At 42.9% G+C, this 14,408-nt stretch overlaps 1 protein-coding gene across 1 annotated transcript in view; it reads left to right on the plus strand.

The window, feature by feature from the left end:
* Positions 1–1,054: 1,054 nt before the first annotated feature.
* Positions 1,055–14,408, plus strand: part of FBXO11 (F-box protein 11) — a 115,982-nt gene continuing 102,628 nt past the window's right edge. Inside the window, 1 exon segment of the mRNA XM_043982073.1 lies at positions 1,055–1,463. Coding sequence (XP_043838008.1) covers positions 1,160–1,463 — 304 coding nt within the window. The 5' untranslated portion in view covers positions 1,055–1,159.

Consider the following 14,408-nt stretch of genomic DNA (forward strand, 5'->3'; position numbering starts at 1 on the left):
GACTAGGGGAGCCGACTGAGGGCCGGCACCCTGATAAGAGCCGAGCTCTTATTGGCCCCGGAGCCGGGATGTCTCCGTTCCAGCTTCTCCCATTGGCCATCCGGCTGGAAGCCCCTCCCCTCTCCTCCCCTGCCCCGTCCCTCGATTGCTCAGCTCTGGCGGCGGCGGCTGTCGGGCCCTCCCCCGCCCTGCTGTGGTGAGTGACTGACTGAGCGTGTGGTGTCTACGGCGGTGTCAATGGCTCCTCCTGCCACGGAGCAGCAGCAGCGTCGGCGGCAGCAGCAGCACCATCATCATCATCGGCGGCGGCGGCAGCAGCAGCAGCAGCCACAGCAGCAGCGGCGGCGGCAGCGACGGGGCTGAGCAAGAGGCGGAGGAGGAGGCGGCGGCGGCGGAGGAGGAGGCGGAGGAGGAGGAGGACCCCGAGGAAAGGCTCCTTTAAGGAGGAGGAACGACTACGCCTCTTTTTTTTTTCTTTTTTTTTCCCCCCCGGTCTCCTCCCTTCACCCTCGTTTCCCCTTCGGTGAGGAGAGAGAGGGGGGGAGGAGAGAGAGGAGGCCGAGGAGAGGAAAAAAAGATTCCTCACAGAAATCTCTTTGAGGGGGTGTGGGGGGGTGGCAGAGGAAGAAAAAAAGAAGGAGCCCGGCGCCCCCTGCTCCCTCCCTCCCTGCTCCCTCCCTCCCGCTCGCTCTCTCTCTTCTCCTCCTTCTCCCCTCCTCACCCGCCCGCCCACTCCCCCCAGCCGCTGCCGCCGCCGCCGCCGGAGACCGTGCTCGGGAGACGGCGGGACCGGGATCGGGGTCGCGATTCTCCTCGGGATCCCCGAGCGGGCGGGCGGCCGTCCTTTCTCCGTCTCTCCCTCGGCCCCGGGCCCGGCCGCGGCCTCGGCTCCCGGCCGCCCTCGCCCCTCCCTCGCCTCTCGGCCTCCTCTCTCTCCGGGCGGCGCGTCGGCCCACCGCCCCGGCCTCCTGAGCCGCTCTCGTCCCCGGGGCCTCTGGGTCTCCTCGGGGCCCCCCTCCCCCCCGCCCCTGTATCTCCGTGCCTCTCCCTCGCCCCCCTCTCCTCTCCTCCCCCCGCCCGCCCCCCCTCTCTCCCAGATCCTCGGGTGCGGGGTGTGTGTGTGTGTCCCTCCGCCAACGCCGCCACCTCAGCCCGGCAAATGAACTCCGTCCGAGCCGCCAACCGGAGACCCAGGCGAGTGTCGAGGCCGCGCCCGGTGCAACAACAACAGCAGCAGCAGCCGCAGCCGCCGCCGCCGCCTCCCCAGCAACAGCAGCAGCAGCAGCAGCAGCAGCAGCCCCAGCCCCAACTGCAGCAGCAGCCCCAGCCCCAGCCGCCTCCTCCGCCGCCGCCGCCGCAGCAGCCCCAGCCCCAGCCGCAGCAGCAGCAGCAGCAGCCTCCGCCGCCGCCGCCGCCGCCTCCGCCGCCGCCGCCTCAGGAGAGGAACAACGCCGGGGAGCGGGGTAAGGCTGCGGCCTCCGCCGCCCCCTCCCCCGCTCTCCTGTCCCCGGCCCCGGCGGAGGCGGCCGAGGGGCGGGGGGGAGGGGGCCGCGGCTCTCCGTCTCGGGGTCTCGGGGGGTGGGGGGAGGCAGGGGGTTATCAGGGAAGCGGCCCGGCCGAGGCGGGTCTCCCCGCTGCCGCAGTGCCCGGCCCGGGCCCCTGTCGCCAGGAAAAGCCCCGGCTTCCCCACTCTCCTTGGCTCGCGCTCAGGCCGCGCTTTGTTTGGTTTCGGGGGCTCGGCACACCCCCCCCTCCCCCGTCTCCGGACCCCAGGGGGAGTCCGGGGGTAGGGGGGTGGGGTGGGCTCGCCGCGTCCTCCCTCCTCGCTCGGCCCGGGGTTTCGGCTCTTCCCCTTCCGATGGAGACTGGGGAAGAAGGAACGGGGCATGGAATTGCCGGTGTCGGGTGAGGAATTTGTTCTCCCTCCCCCTCTCCTAAGCGGGTGAGCCAGCCTCCCCTAGGCGTGGGGATCGGGGCAGCCGAGCGGCTGGAGGGGTTGGCCCGGGAACTTGTTTTCACCCCTCCGGCCCCGCTGGGCTCTGGAGTCACGGGGTGGGGGGTGGGGTGGGGGGAGTCGTGATGCTTCCAGCCCCAAGGTGTTTGCTGCGCAGTTTGGTTTGGGTTACAGAATCCCGGGGAGGGGGGGGGGGAATGTGTGTGTGAGAATGGGGGTTGGAGAAGGCACCCGTTAAATCTAGATCTTTAAAATAAATAAATAAACAGACCATCGGCCATTTCCAGCCCCCTCCCTCCCTTCCTCCCTCCGGGTGCAATTACCCCTGCGCGGTGTCTTCCCGTACCCCTTGTTTACTGCCCTTCTGTACCCCCACCCCCCACTCCCTTCACCTCCTATTCTCTGGTCTGCCCCGATCTCCTGGCATGGACTTAATACTCCTACCTTGGAGCCAAATGTCTTGGGAGTGTGTGTGGTGTGTGTCTTGTCCAAGGCCTAGTGAAATGTGTCAATTGGACCCAACTGTTTAGCTCTCAGTATGGTAACCACCATTGTCTAAAGGGCTGAGGCTCCTCGGGATTGGATTCCTGCTTGAGGGAAATGGTACAGTTATTTCGGGAGGTTGTGAGGTGGGGGTGTGCCCCTGGGTCACCAAGCTGCTGAACTATTCTCTTTTTAACTAAATGCTACCAGTGGAGGGGCTTGTTCCCCTTACCATATTTGCAGCCTTGTTGTTTTAAGGAGGAAGAGAATTGTTAGGAGGCATTTTGCATATTGTATAGTTGAGAAGATTAGGTTTTAATTTTTTATGCATTGGTTGTCACATCTCGAATGATAAAGGGAACTAATCTTGAATGCAGTTACCGTCTCAGAAACGTGGTATGTTTTTTTTAAAGTGATGGCTCTCAGTCTTTTTACTTGGTCAAAATATTGAATAGATGAAAGAGGAAAATGCCGGTTTGAAAATTAAGTTTACCCATCTCTTCCCTGGTCATTGTAAACACTGTCATTTGGGGAGCAGGTTATTGTGTATAATATGAAAGGATGTGAGACTGCAAGTCCAGTTGAGGGTCTTCTGCAAACTCTAGAAAATCTTAGTAATTTACTGCTTAGTGAATTGGAATTTTATTTTCATCATTTCCTTTTTGTGTGTGACAAACATACAAGAGTTTCTTTTCCTATGTCCCACTCAAATAATAGTCATGTGTTTCCCTCTTAAGTTGACACTTTTATAAAAGTAGTTAGGGAAACATTTTTTTTTGAAAGAACAATTCATGATTCTGTATTAATCACTATGAATGTTCAGTCTTGGGGTGTTGTGAGCAGTAAATGTGCTCAGGGTGTGTTAATCTGTTAGTAACTTTGCCAAAAATCTTTTGATTTAGTAAAACATAATTTAGTCATGTGACTTATTTTAAAAAAATTTCTTTGACTGATTCCCCAGAGTCCCCTTTTTAGTCTGTCATTTAACCTGCCTGGTATACACTAAACTTTAGTATCAATTTGTTAAAATAGATTATCTTTCACATTTTTCTTTCTTTCAAATGCAGTAGCTGCTTTTCATTTGAAATAAAGTGGTAATCTGGATTTGAAAATTGTAAGTTATATGCCAATAGTTAGAGTTCCTGTCTTTGTTTTTGATACTCGTAAACTGTCTGATGATATGCATTAATCAGAATTTCAGTAAGTAGCAAAGTCTTCATAACAAGTAAAAATAAGTCTAGGATCCTTGCTCTGCAGTAAGAACAAACGAATTTGGGTGGGTTTTTGGGGAATAAAACACTTCTCATTAATTAGTTAGACTTTCTAAAAAACCTTTAATGAGCTTCTTAAATTCAGAGGATGGTTTTAAAATTGAATAAATTACCGAGTTAATAAGCAAAAAACTTAGGTAATGATATTAGTATGCTAACTCTAGAAACCATTAAAACATTTTTCCTTTTAAAACTTGAATACTTTGGAAAAGGTTTTAAGTTTCCATATGAAAAGTTTTTTTTGTGGGGGGGAGGGCTAGTTTTAAAAGAGAATGCTTCTGGCTTCCATAATTCAAGGTGTGTAATGAAAATGGCTATTTTTTTTCTTATTGAGTTATTACATAAGTACATAAGAAATATCATAAGGGCTTAGATCAGCTTGCAACTGCTAAATTGAGACTCACTGATTGTTAAGATAATTTCAGTGTCAGTTTACTATCCATGTAAAAGCTCTTAATTTTTATGTGGTGGATATGTCTTATGTTTAGAAGGATAAAATAGACATCAATTTGTTTTCTGGGGGAAAAATAGTTTACTAAGACTGTGGTACTGGTATAGCTTCCTTTGTTCCCCTTTCCAAGCATTATTTTAGCATCTACAATTCATGTTACCTTTATTTCAACTACAGTCTTCTTCATGACCAGTGAGGGGGGAGAGTGGTTTAGGAATATGATAGGGAAGTCTTTTAGAGGCTCTCCCTGGTTCCTGGAAGATTTATAAGGCTCTTTAGACACCACTTCAGGAAATGTTGACTTAAATATGTCATGGAATGTTGCATTTATCTATAGATTATCTAAAATGGTCCTTTGTCAAAGGCAGAATGCTAATTACCACACTTTTGGTATGTTCATTTAAATTCTTGAACTTTGAGTGTCATACACGTTTAGCTAATAGAAAATAATTGGAGGTGTTTTATAGAGGAGAAAACAAGGATTTATTAATATAAAGACTACTGTTATAGTCTAGAATCTAAAATAGTCTTTCAAAATGAAACTGAAGGTAGTTAGTGTGTTCTTTACTTTAGAAATATTTGACACTCACTGAACTTTTTAAAAATTCAGGTACTGAGTTTACGTTCTTCACTCTGATACTGTTTGATAAGAATTTTGGAGAACGGAAAAGCTATTTGCTTATTCTCCACAATGGAATATAAGTAGCTAAACAAGTATGTTGGTGGTTATAGTTAATAAGATTTTATTCTTGATATTGAATTTTTTAAAAAATTAAGTGGGTGACAGCTACAATTTGCATTTTAGCTGTTGAAAGACTTTGAGGCACCTTTTAAAGGTTAAAAGTTTATTATGTATATGTATATATAAAATAGCAGTTAAAGTTCAAGGAAATTTATTGTGGTTCTCATGATCTTTTGGTTTCTGATTTTAAGGGGATCAGGCTGTTTTTTCCCTCCCAAAGAATTGAAAAAGTCTCTGCTATAACTTGAATTGCTTCTCTATTTTGTAGTAGTTTTTTTTTTTTTTAAACTGTTTCTTACAAACAAACCTGTACCAAGATTCAATATGAGCTTTCAGGAATATCCTATCACAGACTTGGGCAGGGGAATCTTTGGGGATCCTGGTCTTAAGTTCTGATTGGCCCCTTCTTCCAACTTTATCAGCTCCCTTCAGGCTCCATTGCGCACATACAGACATACACATACATGTACACACACACACACACACACACCACACTCATATTTTCTTTTGAAACTCCTGTAGTGGTAGGAGTTCAGGTCAGGGAACTCGACTCTGGTTTCAGGAGTTTAGGTATTTATCTTGGGAACAAGGGTGATGAAGATGAAAAATTCTTTGGGCCCAACTTGGCATGACAAGTTGGGAAGACTATCAAGAGCTTTCTTTTTCTTTTTTTCTTTTTTTTTAATCAGCTCAGGAGTCCTGGACCACTTTATTAGGAGGGAGTCACTTTCTTTATATTTTCCCTAGCTTTTGAGATCATTGAAATTTTTCAAGAAAAGTATGTGTTCCCTTCCTATTTGGGAACTTCAGCAGATTAAGAAAAGTAGCAGCCAGATTAGAGATCATCTACCTCTTAAGGTCTTGAATTAAGAAATCCTTATGTTCAGGGCTGCTGGGTCAGTGTTCCTGTGCAGTATCACTTTTAGAATAATAAGATTTCAAAGAAGAACAACTTTAATTTGTGAAACATTACGATGTTGAGATCCTTTTCTTTCTCTTTTTCTCTCTTCTTATTCTTCAACTTGTACCTCTTGTTCATCTGTGTATTTGTGCTTTCTAAAGACTCTTTAAAGTGTCATTTGGTCATTGTCCTACCATTTCTCTTGTTATTTTTGCTCCTTTTCCTGTCTTCCAAAGATATAGCAACTTTGCTAAACTGAACATTCAGTGAGCATTCTCCATTTCACTAGTGAACTGGTCTTGAGGTTGGCATTATTTGGATTAAAGTCCTATCTCTGATACCTCTTAGCTTTGTGACTATTAGGAAGATACCCTCTCAGTTCTTCCAAGCAATTCTAAGACTATAAGTAGCTGACCAGTTTCCACTCTGCACAGGTGGAAGGATTTTCCACACTGGAGCTTCCTACACAGGAAATCACAGGTCCAAAAAAAGGTCACTGATTAAATCAGTAAAATATTGTTCAATTTAGGGCTAATTCTCTGGAGTAACATTCAGAATAATCCCTTAGAGTGATATTGAGACTTTGAGCATTGCCATATGCAAATGTAGATGGTGCTGGAGCCAAGTTTGTTCATATCTAACAAGGTGAAACCATAGATTGTTGATGCAAATGACTAGAGTTTTCCGTGTACAAAGAGATGGGTGAATTTTCCCAAAATTACTCATGAGTTCAGAAGTTTTTTTGTTTTTTTTTCCAGTTCATGGCTACAGGCAGAGACTGTTTTTAGAAGAAAAATGTAGGTTAAGTTAATGTTGGACTAAAGTACTAATTTAAAAATCATTTTTGACTGGCTGTTATCTGGAGCAAATTTCCCATAGTACTAATGTGTATACTAGACAAACTTTGTTGTTATTATTTCCTGACCATCTACTTGTATTTTCCAACATCCCTTGATTTTTGACTTCCATCTCTTTAGTCCCAATTGAAAAGCTCCCCTCTATCCCCAACCAGGTCATTAATGGAGCATTTTAATCACAAAATCCAGTGGTCTTTTTCAGGCTTCATGTTCCTTGACCTACCTGTCCATTGCCTTTGACCATGTTGATCATCCATCCCATTCTCCTGGATTTTTTCCTGGCCACCCCAAAGGGTGTGTCAGTCCAAATTCCTATCTTTATACTTGTAACTTTCCAACCAAAATACTACTATATCCAGCCAACTGTTCCTCTATGTGTTACCTCCTCTATTAGAATCTCAAGTTCCTAGAATGCAAGGACTATCCTTTGCTTTTGTTTGTATCCTAGAACTTGTCAGTGCTTGGCTCTAGGAAGCATTTTTAATATTCTTTTCCTTTTATACATTAGTTCTTCTTTTGTTTTCCCAGACGCCACTCTTCTTGTCCTCCTGTTGTTACTCTCTTATTTCAGTCGTGTCTGACTCTCTGTGACCCCATTTGGGGTTTTCTTGGCAAAGATACTGTAGTGGTTTGTCATTTCCTTTTCCAGCTCATTTTACGGATGAGGAACTGAGGCAAAGAGGGTTAAGTGACTTGCCCAGGTTCATACAGCTAGTAAGTATCTGAGGCTAGATTTGAACTCGGGAAGATGGGTCTTCCCGACTGCAGGTCCAGGGCTCTATCCACTGTCATATAGCTGCCTGTCTTGTCCTCCTACCTCACTTGCTCTTATGGGACAATAAATATTTACTATGAGCCAGACACTGGCTTTCTTCAAGTCTGAGCTAAAATCCCAACTTTTATAAGAGGCCTCTCCCCAATCCTTTGTAATTTTAGTGCTTTCCCTCTACTGATTATATTCCTAATTATTCTGTACATAGCTATTTTGTACATTTTTGCTTTCTTGTTGTCTCCTCCGTTAGATTATAAGTTCCTTGAGGACAGGGACTGTCTGTCTTTTGCCTTTGGGAAATGTCTTTTTTTTTGGGGGGGGGTAGGCTGTGGGGAATGACACAAATACCAAAAAGACAGCCCCGACTTTAAGGAGCTTACAATCTAATGGGGGAAGACTATACAAAAAAGGATAACTGAAATGGGATGGATAAGATACTAGCCCTGGGTTTATGGAATAATGGAGAGGCTGTGAGAAATGCAGAGATGGCTGGCTTAGGGACCATTCTTATATGGAGACTTTGGGAAGAGCTCTCTACCTTCCATGCAGAAGGCTCCCAGAGGCATTAGGGTCCTGTAATGCAGTCTTTCAGAATGGTGAGATGGCTGATGGTGTGATGAGAAGAAATAGAAAGGAGTGTTCCTCTTTATTTTATTTGTTGTTGTGGACAACTCTTCTTTCCTTTCCCTATTGACTGTTGAAGATGATATTTGCCAAGACTAGGACTTGGGCTCTTCTCACTTTGTCCTGTTCTTGGCAATCTCGCCCACTTCTATGGCTTTAGTTAATGCAATATGGTTTAGCAAAGTGCTAGATTTTAGAACAGACCGCTTGGTTTCAAGTCCTGGCTCTCTTAGTATATAGATTCCATTGGGCAAGCCATTTAACCTTTTTGAGTCTTAATTTTTTTTTTTAAATCTTTTAAGTTCTGGCCTTTTTCTCCCATGCTCCAGAGCTTCATGTCTCTGACTATTTCACTGCCACTTCAAACTCCCTATGTTTGAAAGTAAGTGAATTATATTTATCCTCAAAACTTACAGTTCCTTCTGTCTTTGTTATTTTTGAGTGACACCACCATTTACTCAGTTTTGTGTGTTTAAAACTTAATGTTGGGGGCAGCTAGGTGGCGCAGTGGATAAGCACTGGCCCTGGAGTCAGGAGTACCTGAATTCAAATCCGGCCTCGGACACTTGACACTTACTAGCTGTGTGACCTTGGGCAAGTCACTTAACCCCAATTGCCTGCCTTAAAAAAAAAAAAATCCTTAATGTTGTCTTTGATTCTACCATTTCCTTCATCTGTCATTATTCTAAGTTACCAAGGTTTCTTGTTTCTACTTCTGAAATCTCCTGCCTATCTTCTGCACTATTTGCATTGGTACCACTTTAGTACAGATTTCACTACCTTCTGTTCTATTGCAGTAGCCTTAATAGGTCATCCTGATTCCACTTTTAACTTCTTCCCATCACACCATCAGCCATCTCATTATCCTGAAAGACTGCATTAGCCTTGGTACTCACTTTATCAGTACCCTAATGCACCAAACAGCAACAACAACCTAATACCCAACAACAACAAATAAAATAAAGAGGAACAGTCCTTTCTACTTCTTTCAATCTATCCTTAACATGGCTGCAACACATAATTTTCCTTATGCATAAATCTTGTCATGTCACTCCTTTGTTCAAAATATTGGTGCCTCCTTCTTGTTCATCTTGTGGATTAAATTCAAATAACTTTGCTGGGCATTTAATGCCTCTATATTCTAGGCTCTATCTCTTCCCAGCTTAGTCTGTGTATGTTATTCTGCAGCCACCCTTAACTAAATGGTCTTTCATATACATCCTCTGCTTTCCTTCTCCTATGTCTTTGCTCATACTAAATATCCTCTAGACTACATTCCTTTCTTTAAAGTCCATTCCTTAAAGCCTAACTCAGATTTCTTCTAGGTAATCTTTCCTAATTTCCACCAGGTAATAATTTCCTTTTTCCTGTTGTACTCACATAGAATTTTGGCACTCATTTATTATGAACCAGTGCCCTTATTGAAGACAGGGAACGGTTTGGGGGGGGGGCAGGGATCCAATGCCTTGCATATAGTGGGTATTTATAAGTGTTTGTTGACTTGAATTATAATTTTTTATTAGTTAGATCCTATTGCACTATAAATTTCATAAGGTCGTGGATCATATCTAAATTTCATCTCTAATAGTGCTGTGCACAGTTTGTTCACTAATTGATCATTGAGTTGAGTTTGTGGGATTTAGCTTAAAGAAATATGCTTCTTACACTTAAAATTTAATATATTTAATCTAAAGAAAAATAGAAAAGTGAAAGGGACTGATTTTCTTACATATAATTTGGTCAAGGGCAAGAGTTTATTTGAAAACAATTTTACTTCGAAAATCAATTCATTGCATTTTCTTAATTAGAAACATTTAATAAAGATTGACTGTAGTTGCAAAGTAGACAGGTATATTTCATATAGTAATATAATTCAGTTCAACAAATGTATAGTAGGCATATACTATATGTGGAAGTCTGTGCTTGGTGTTGGAGATAAAGTTTGGGAAGCCACACTGCCTTTTGGGGAGCTTACAAACTAAGTAAAGGGGTTATACCCTCTCATACACACACTAGATATATAACCATAATGCAAAATAAATAGATAAATGCTTCAAATATAAAAGCAACTGCTCTGTGGAGCCTAATTGGAGGAATCCAGGAACATGTAGGGGGCTTCAGTTTCCTTTGAAATGGAATTTGAGAAGTGGGTAGGGAAATGATTGTCTACTGTTTTTGATTTCTTGTTATTTGATTCTGTCCATTATATTATAAAAGAAAGGAGATATAGGTTATTGAGTAGATGGGAAGCAAGTCTCCAGCCAGGTAGATTCTTACCTCTAACACTATATTGGCCTTCTGATTCTGGGCAAGTCAATTGAAGTCTCAATGCTCCAGGACTATTCTGGAAGACCATGCATTTCAGAACTGGTGCATTGGTAGACTGAGTTGATCTACACAGATAATCACAGATTGATGCCCTTCCTTCTTCGCTTCTCTGCTTATATTTTGAAGATAACTCAGTTGTGGGTCTTGGAGCTTTCTCCTATTTAGGAGTTTGTTTTTCAGTGGTCTTGACACAATCCCTATATGAGTGAGAGCATGAATTTTGAGGCTTGTTTGGCTGGGGTTAATAGTGAATGAAGTATATGACTGAAAAATAAGATGTTCTCATTGTGAGTTATGATCATAACGATGAATCCTTTGGTATTAGTATTTCTAGGAATTAACCAGGCTGGTCCATTGTCAGCCATATATCTTATTTACTGACCCTGAATGGTTAGGGACATTATAAAACTTCTTCAGGTTATCTGGAATTTTAGCACTAGTGAAAGGAACCTCATTGCAGGAAAGTCAGGTCACAAGTGAAGTAGTTGGATCTTTTTTCTCCTAAAGTCTACATCAGAGAAAACAAACTTCTGCTGGAGATGAAGGTGGAGTCAGTTCTGCTGACAGACATTTGGGTCTTTAGGATGATTTGCACCTTTGGCACTTTTCCATTACAAATTCTACTATTAAGTGAATATGGAATCAGTGAAGATTTACATGGGTTCCCTTGTGGAAAGTGTCTAATAATAGAGGTCTTAAAAGCAACTAGTAACAATCCATAGAAGAAAGTATTGATTCTTGTGATTCTAGGTCTTGATGCAAAGTAGTTTCAGTGGGTAGGGTAGTTTCTTCCTTACCCCTATTTAGAAGTTCTTTGGCAAGTTCTTTGACAAACACATGGTCAGCTGTTTGTTTGGGTAAAACTGACATTAGGACAAATTGAGTAAGGCAGCATCTTGATTCAAATACCCTGACTTGGGGAACCTTGGGCACCTAATTATCAGGAACGTTGGCTTTTTTTTTTAACTAGTTCTGTCAGCTTGGACAAGTCACTTGGATTCTTTCCCACATGTAAGATGGAGACAATCATACTGGTCACTTACTGTTCTGTGTAAAATGATTAGTTAAAAATTAAGAGCGCTACCTAGCTGTGTGCTTTTGGGCAAGTCATTTATTTAACTTTTCTAGGCCTTTGTTTATTCATCTATAAAATGAAGTAATTGGGCTACATGTTTGGAGGTTCCTTTTAGCACTACATTAATGGATTATGCTTCCCTGGTTTAGGGACTTGCTTCTTAGTTCCCAAGGTTAGTTATCTGAACCTTTGTTTTTGCTTCTAAGTAGTATTCACAGTGGGATTGCTAAGGTAGCACAGGGGATAGAGCCCTGGATCTGTAGTCAGGAAGACTGATCTTCCTGAATTCAAGTCTGGCCTCAGACACTTATTAGCTGTGTGATCCTGGGCAAGTCACTTAACCCTCTTTGCCTTAGTTTCCTTCCTGGAAAATGGGCTGGAGAAGAAAATGGCAAAACACTCCAGTATTTTTGCCAAGAAAACCCCAAATGGAGTGATGAAGAATCAGACATGATTGAAATGACTAAACAACAATAACAACAGTATTCACAGTATGATTAGAATATATGAGCCTCTGTTCTATGAGAGAACTGAGTTTAAGAAGATGTAACTTCTTTCATAATACTTTGATTCACTTGTTGTATTTTGGAGATTGGTAAAGCCAAGTATGTGAAATATACCTAGGTATGAGTTATTCATTGGAGGTAAAATAACATGGTTTCTTCCAATTTAATTGGTATTGTATTTTTGAAGAGGTTAAGATTTTGTGTGAATAAAGATTTAGCAGGTGAAAAGTGGGAGTCACTTTAGGTAAATGCAAGTGATGTGGAAGAAGGTACTTGACAGAAATTCAAAGGTTATTAATGAAACTACTATCTCCATAGTTATCATTGAAATCTTTATTGCCAAATCTAATAGTCTCTTCTCATTCTTCATCCTTCCTGACTTCTCTGCTACCTTCATTCACTCTCTTCTCCTGGAAACTCTCTTCTCTCTTGTTTTTTACTATATTACTCTTTTTCTGGTTCTTCTACCTGTCTGACCAGTCTAAGTCTCCTTTTCTGGATCTTCATCCAAGGTATGCCCATTAAGAATAGGTATGTCCCAAGGATTCTGTCCTGAGCCTTTAAACTCAATATTACTTAAACTCATTATCTCTTTTCTCCCCCACCCCCTTTTCCCCCCTCTGCTCTCCTCTCTTCTCATTTTGCCTTCCAGTCCGCCAGGTGGGCAACCACCACATCCTCACTTCTAACTCTGCAATATGTCAAGTTTTGTCTTTTTCTTCTTTCACAACATTTCTCTTATGTCCTCTTCTGCCTAGTCACATAGCTAACACACTGGTACAGTCCCTCAGCATCTCAGTACCTAACCATTGCAGTAGCCTAGTGGTTGGTTCTCCCGGCTTCCCTCAAGACTCCCCAGTTCAATCCATCTTTCACTTACCTGTCTAATAATGTTATCTCCATCCCCCACTCAATATCTCTGGCTCTGCTCCCTATTGCCTCCAGAATAAAATACTAAAAATGTTCTGTTTGGTATTTAAACCCCTTCACAACCTGCAATCTTCCTATTTTTCCAGTATTCTTATATTGTATTCCTCTCCACCTGCTCTATGATTGTTACACTTGTTGACTTGTTCCTCCACATGATACTCCCAATCATACTTCCCTACTCTGTACATTTGCAGTGACTGTCCCTCATTCTTTAAATGCTTCCTCACATCCAATTCTTTGCTTCTATTACCTCACCTCAAATCTTACCTTCTGCAGGCATTCTTTCCTGGTGCCCTTCACCGCTGATGCCTCCCTTTTCTCTGAGATTACCTCCCATTTACTCCTGTATGTACAAAGTTCTTTGCTTGTTGTCTTTCCCATTAGAATGTAGTTTCTATGAGAACAGAGACTTTTTTTGCCTCTCTCTCTCTCTCTCTCTTTTTAAAATTTGCCTAGTGCTTAGTGCAAATCCTGTCACGTAGTAAGCCCTTAATAAATGCCTGTTGACCACCTGACTGATAAATGCTTGTTGACTGACTGAAGGTAGTAAATCCTGTGTGATTGGAGAGAAACAGTCTTCTGAAATAGCCTTCCCCCATCTGTGCCCCACCCCCACCCCCGCCCCCTCCCAACTATCAAGGGAGACAAGGGGAAAACCCAAGGTTACATGATGGACAAATGGAGACTTTAAGAAGTTGGTTCAGGCAGCTAGGTGGCACAGTGGATAGAGCACTGGCCCTGGAGTCAGGAGGACCTGAGTTCAAATTCGGCCTCAGACACTTGACACTTACTAGCTGTGTGACCCTGGGCAAGTCATTTCACCCTCATTACCCCCCCCCCCCCCAATTCTCATAGCTCATAGTATCATAAATTTAAAGCCAGAAGGGAGAAGTTTCACAAATATGAGCCACTCAGCATCAAAAAACACCTTACTTTTAGCGATCCTGCTGGCATAAGAAATGTGTAGAACTTTTGAAACTGACCCCAGCTAGTGTATACTTAATTAAATTCAACAATCATCTATTGCAATGCATTGTGCCAGGTGATGGGAATACAGACCAAAAAAAGACAAATAGTGCCTACTTTTTAGAGCTTAAGGGTTCTGAAGAATAGCTGAAATAAACATAAAATGACATTCATTTGGAATTTAAATTCCCTATTTTTGCATTTGATAATCAGAGATTGCTTAAGCTTCCTTGGTTCTATTTGTACTAAAGAATATATAGGGGCAGCTAGGTAGTACCGTGGATAGAGCACTCACTGGTCCTGGAGTCAGGAGGACCTGAGTTCAAATCTGGTCTCAGACACTTAACACTAGCTGTGTGACCCTGGGCAAGTCACTTAATTCCAATTGCCTCACAAAAAAAAAAAAAAAAAAAGAATATATAAGTATCAGCTACTTCTCCCTGACTTACAATTCTTCCAAATCATTTGCTAAGACTCTACTATTGCCATCATGGGAATCTTAAGTTCCTATCTCAATAATAATTTGGAACAATATGAACAATGGACAT

Source organism: Dromiciops gliroides, chromosome 2 (assembly GCF_019393635.1).
Source record: "Dromiciops gliroides isolate mDroGli1 chromosome 2, mDroGli1.pri, whole genome shotgun sequence".
In the NCBI taxonomy this organism is placed as follows: Eukaryota; Metazoa; Chordata; class Mammalia; order Microbiotheria; family Microbiotheriidae; genus Dromiciops; species Dromiciops gliroides.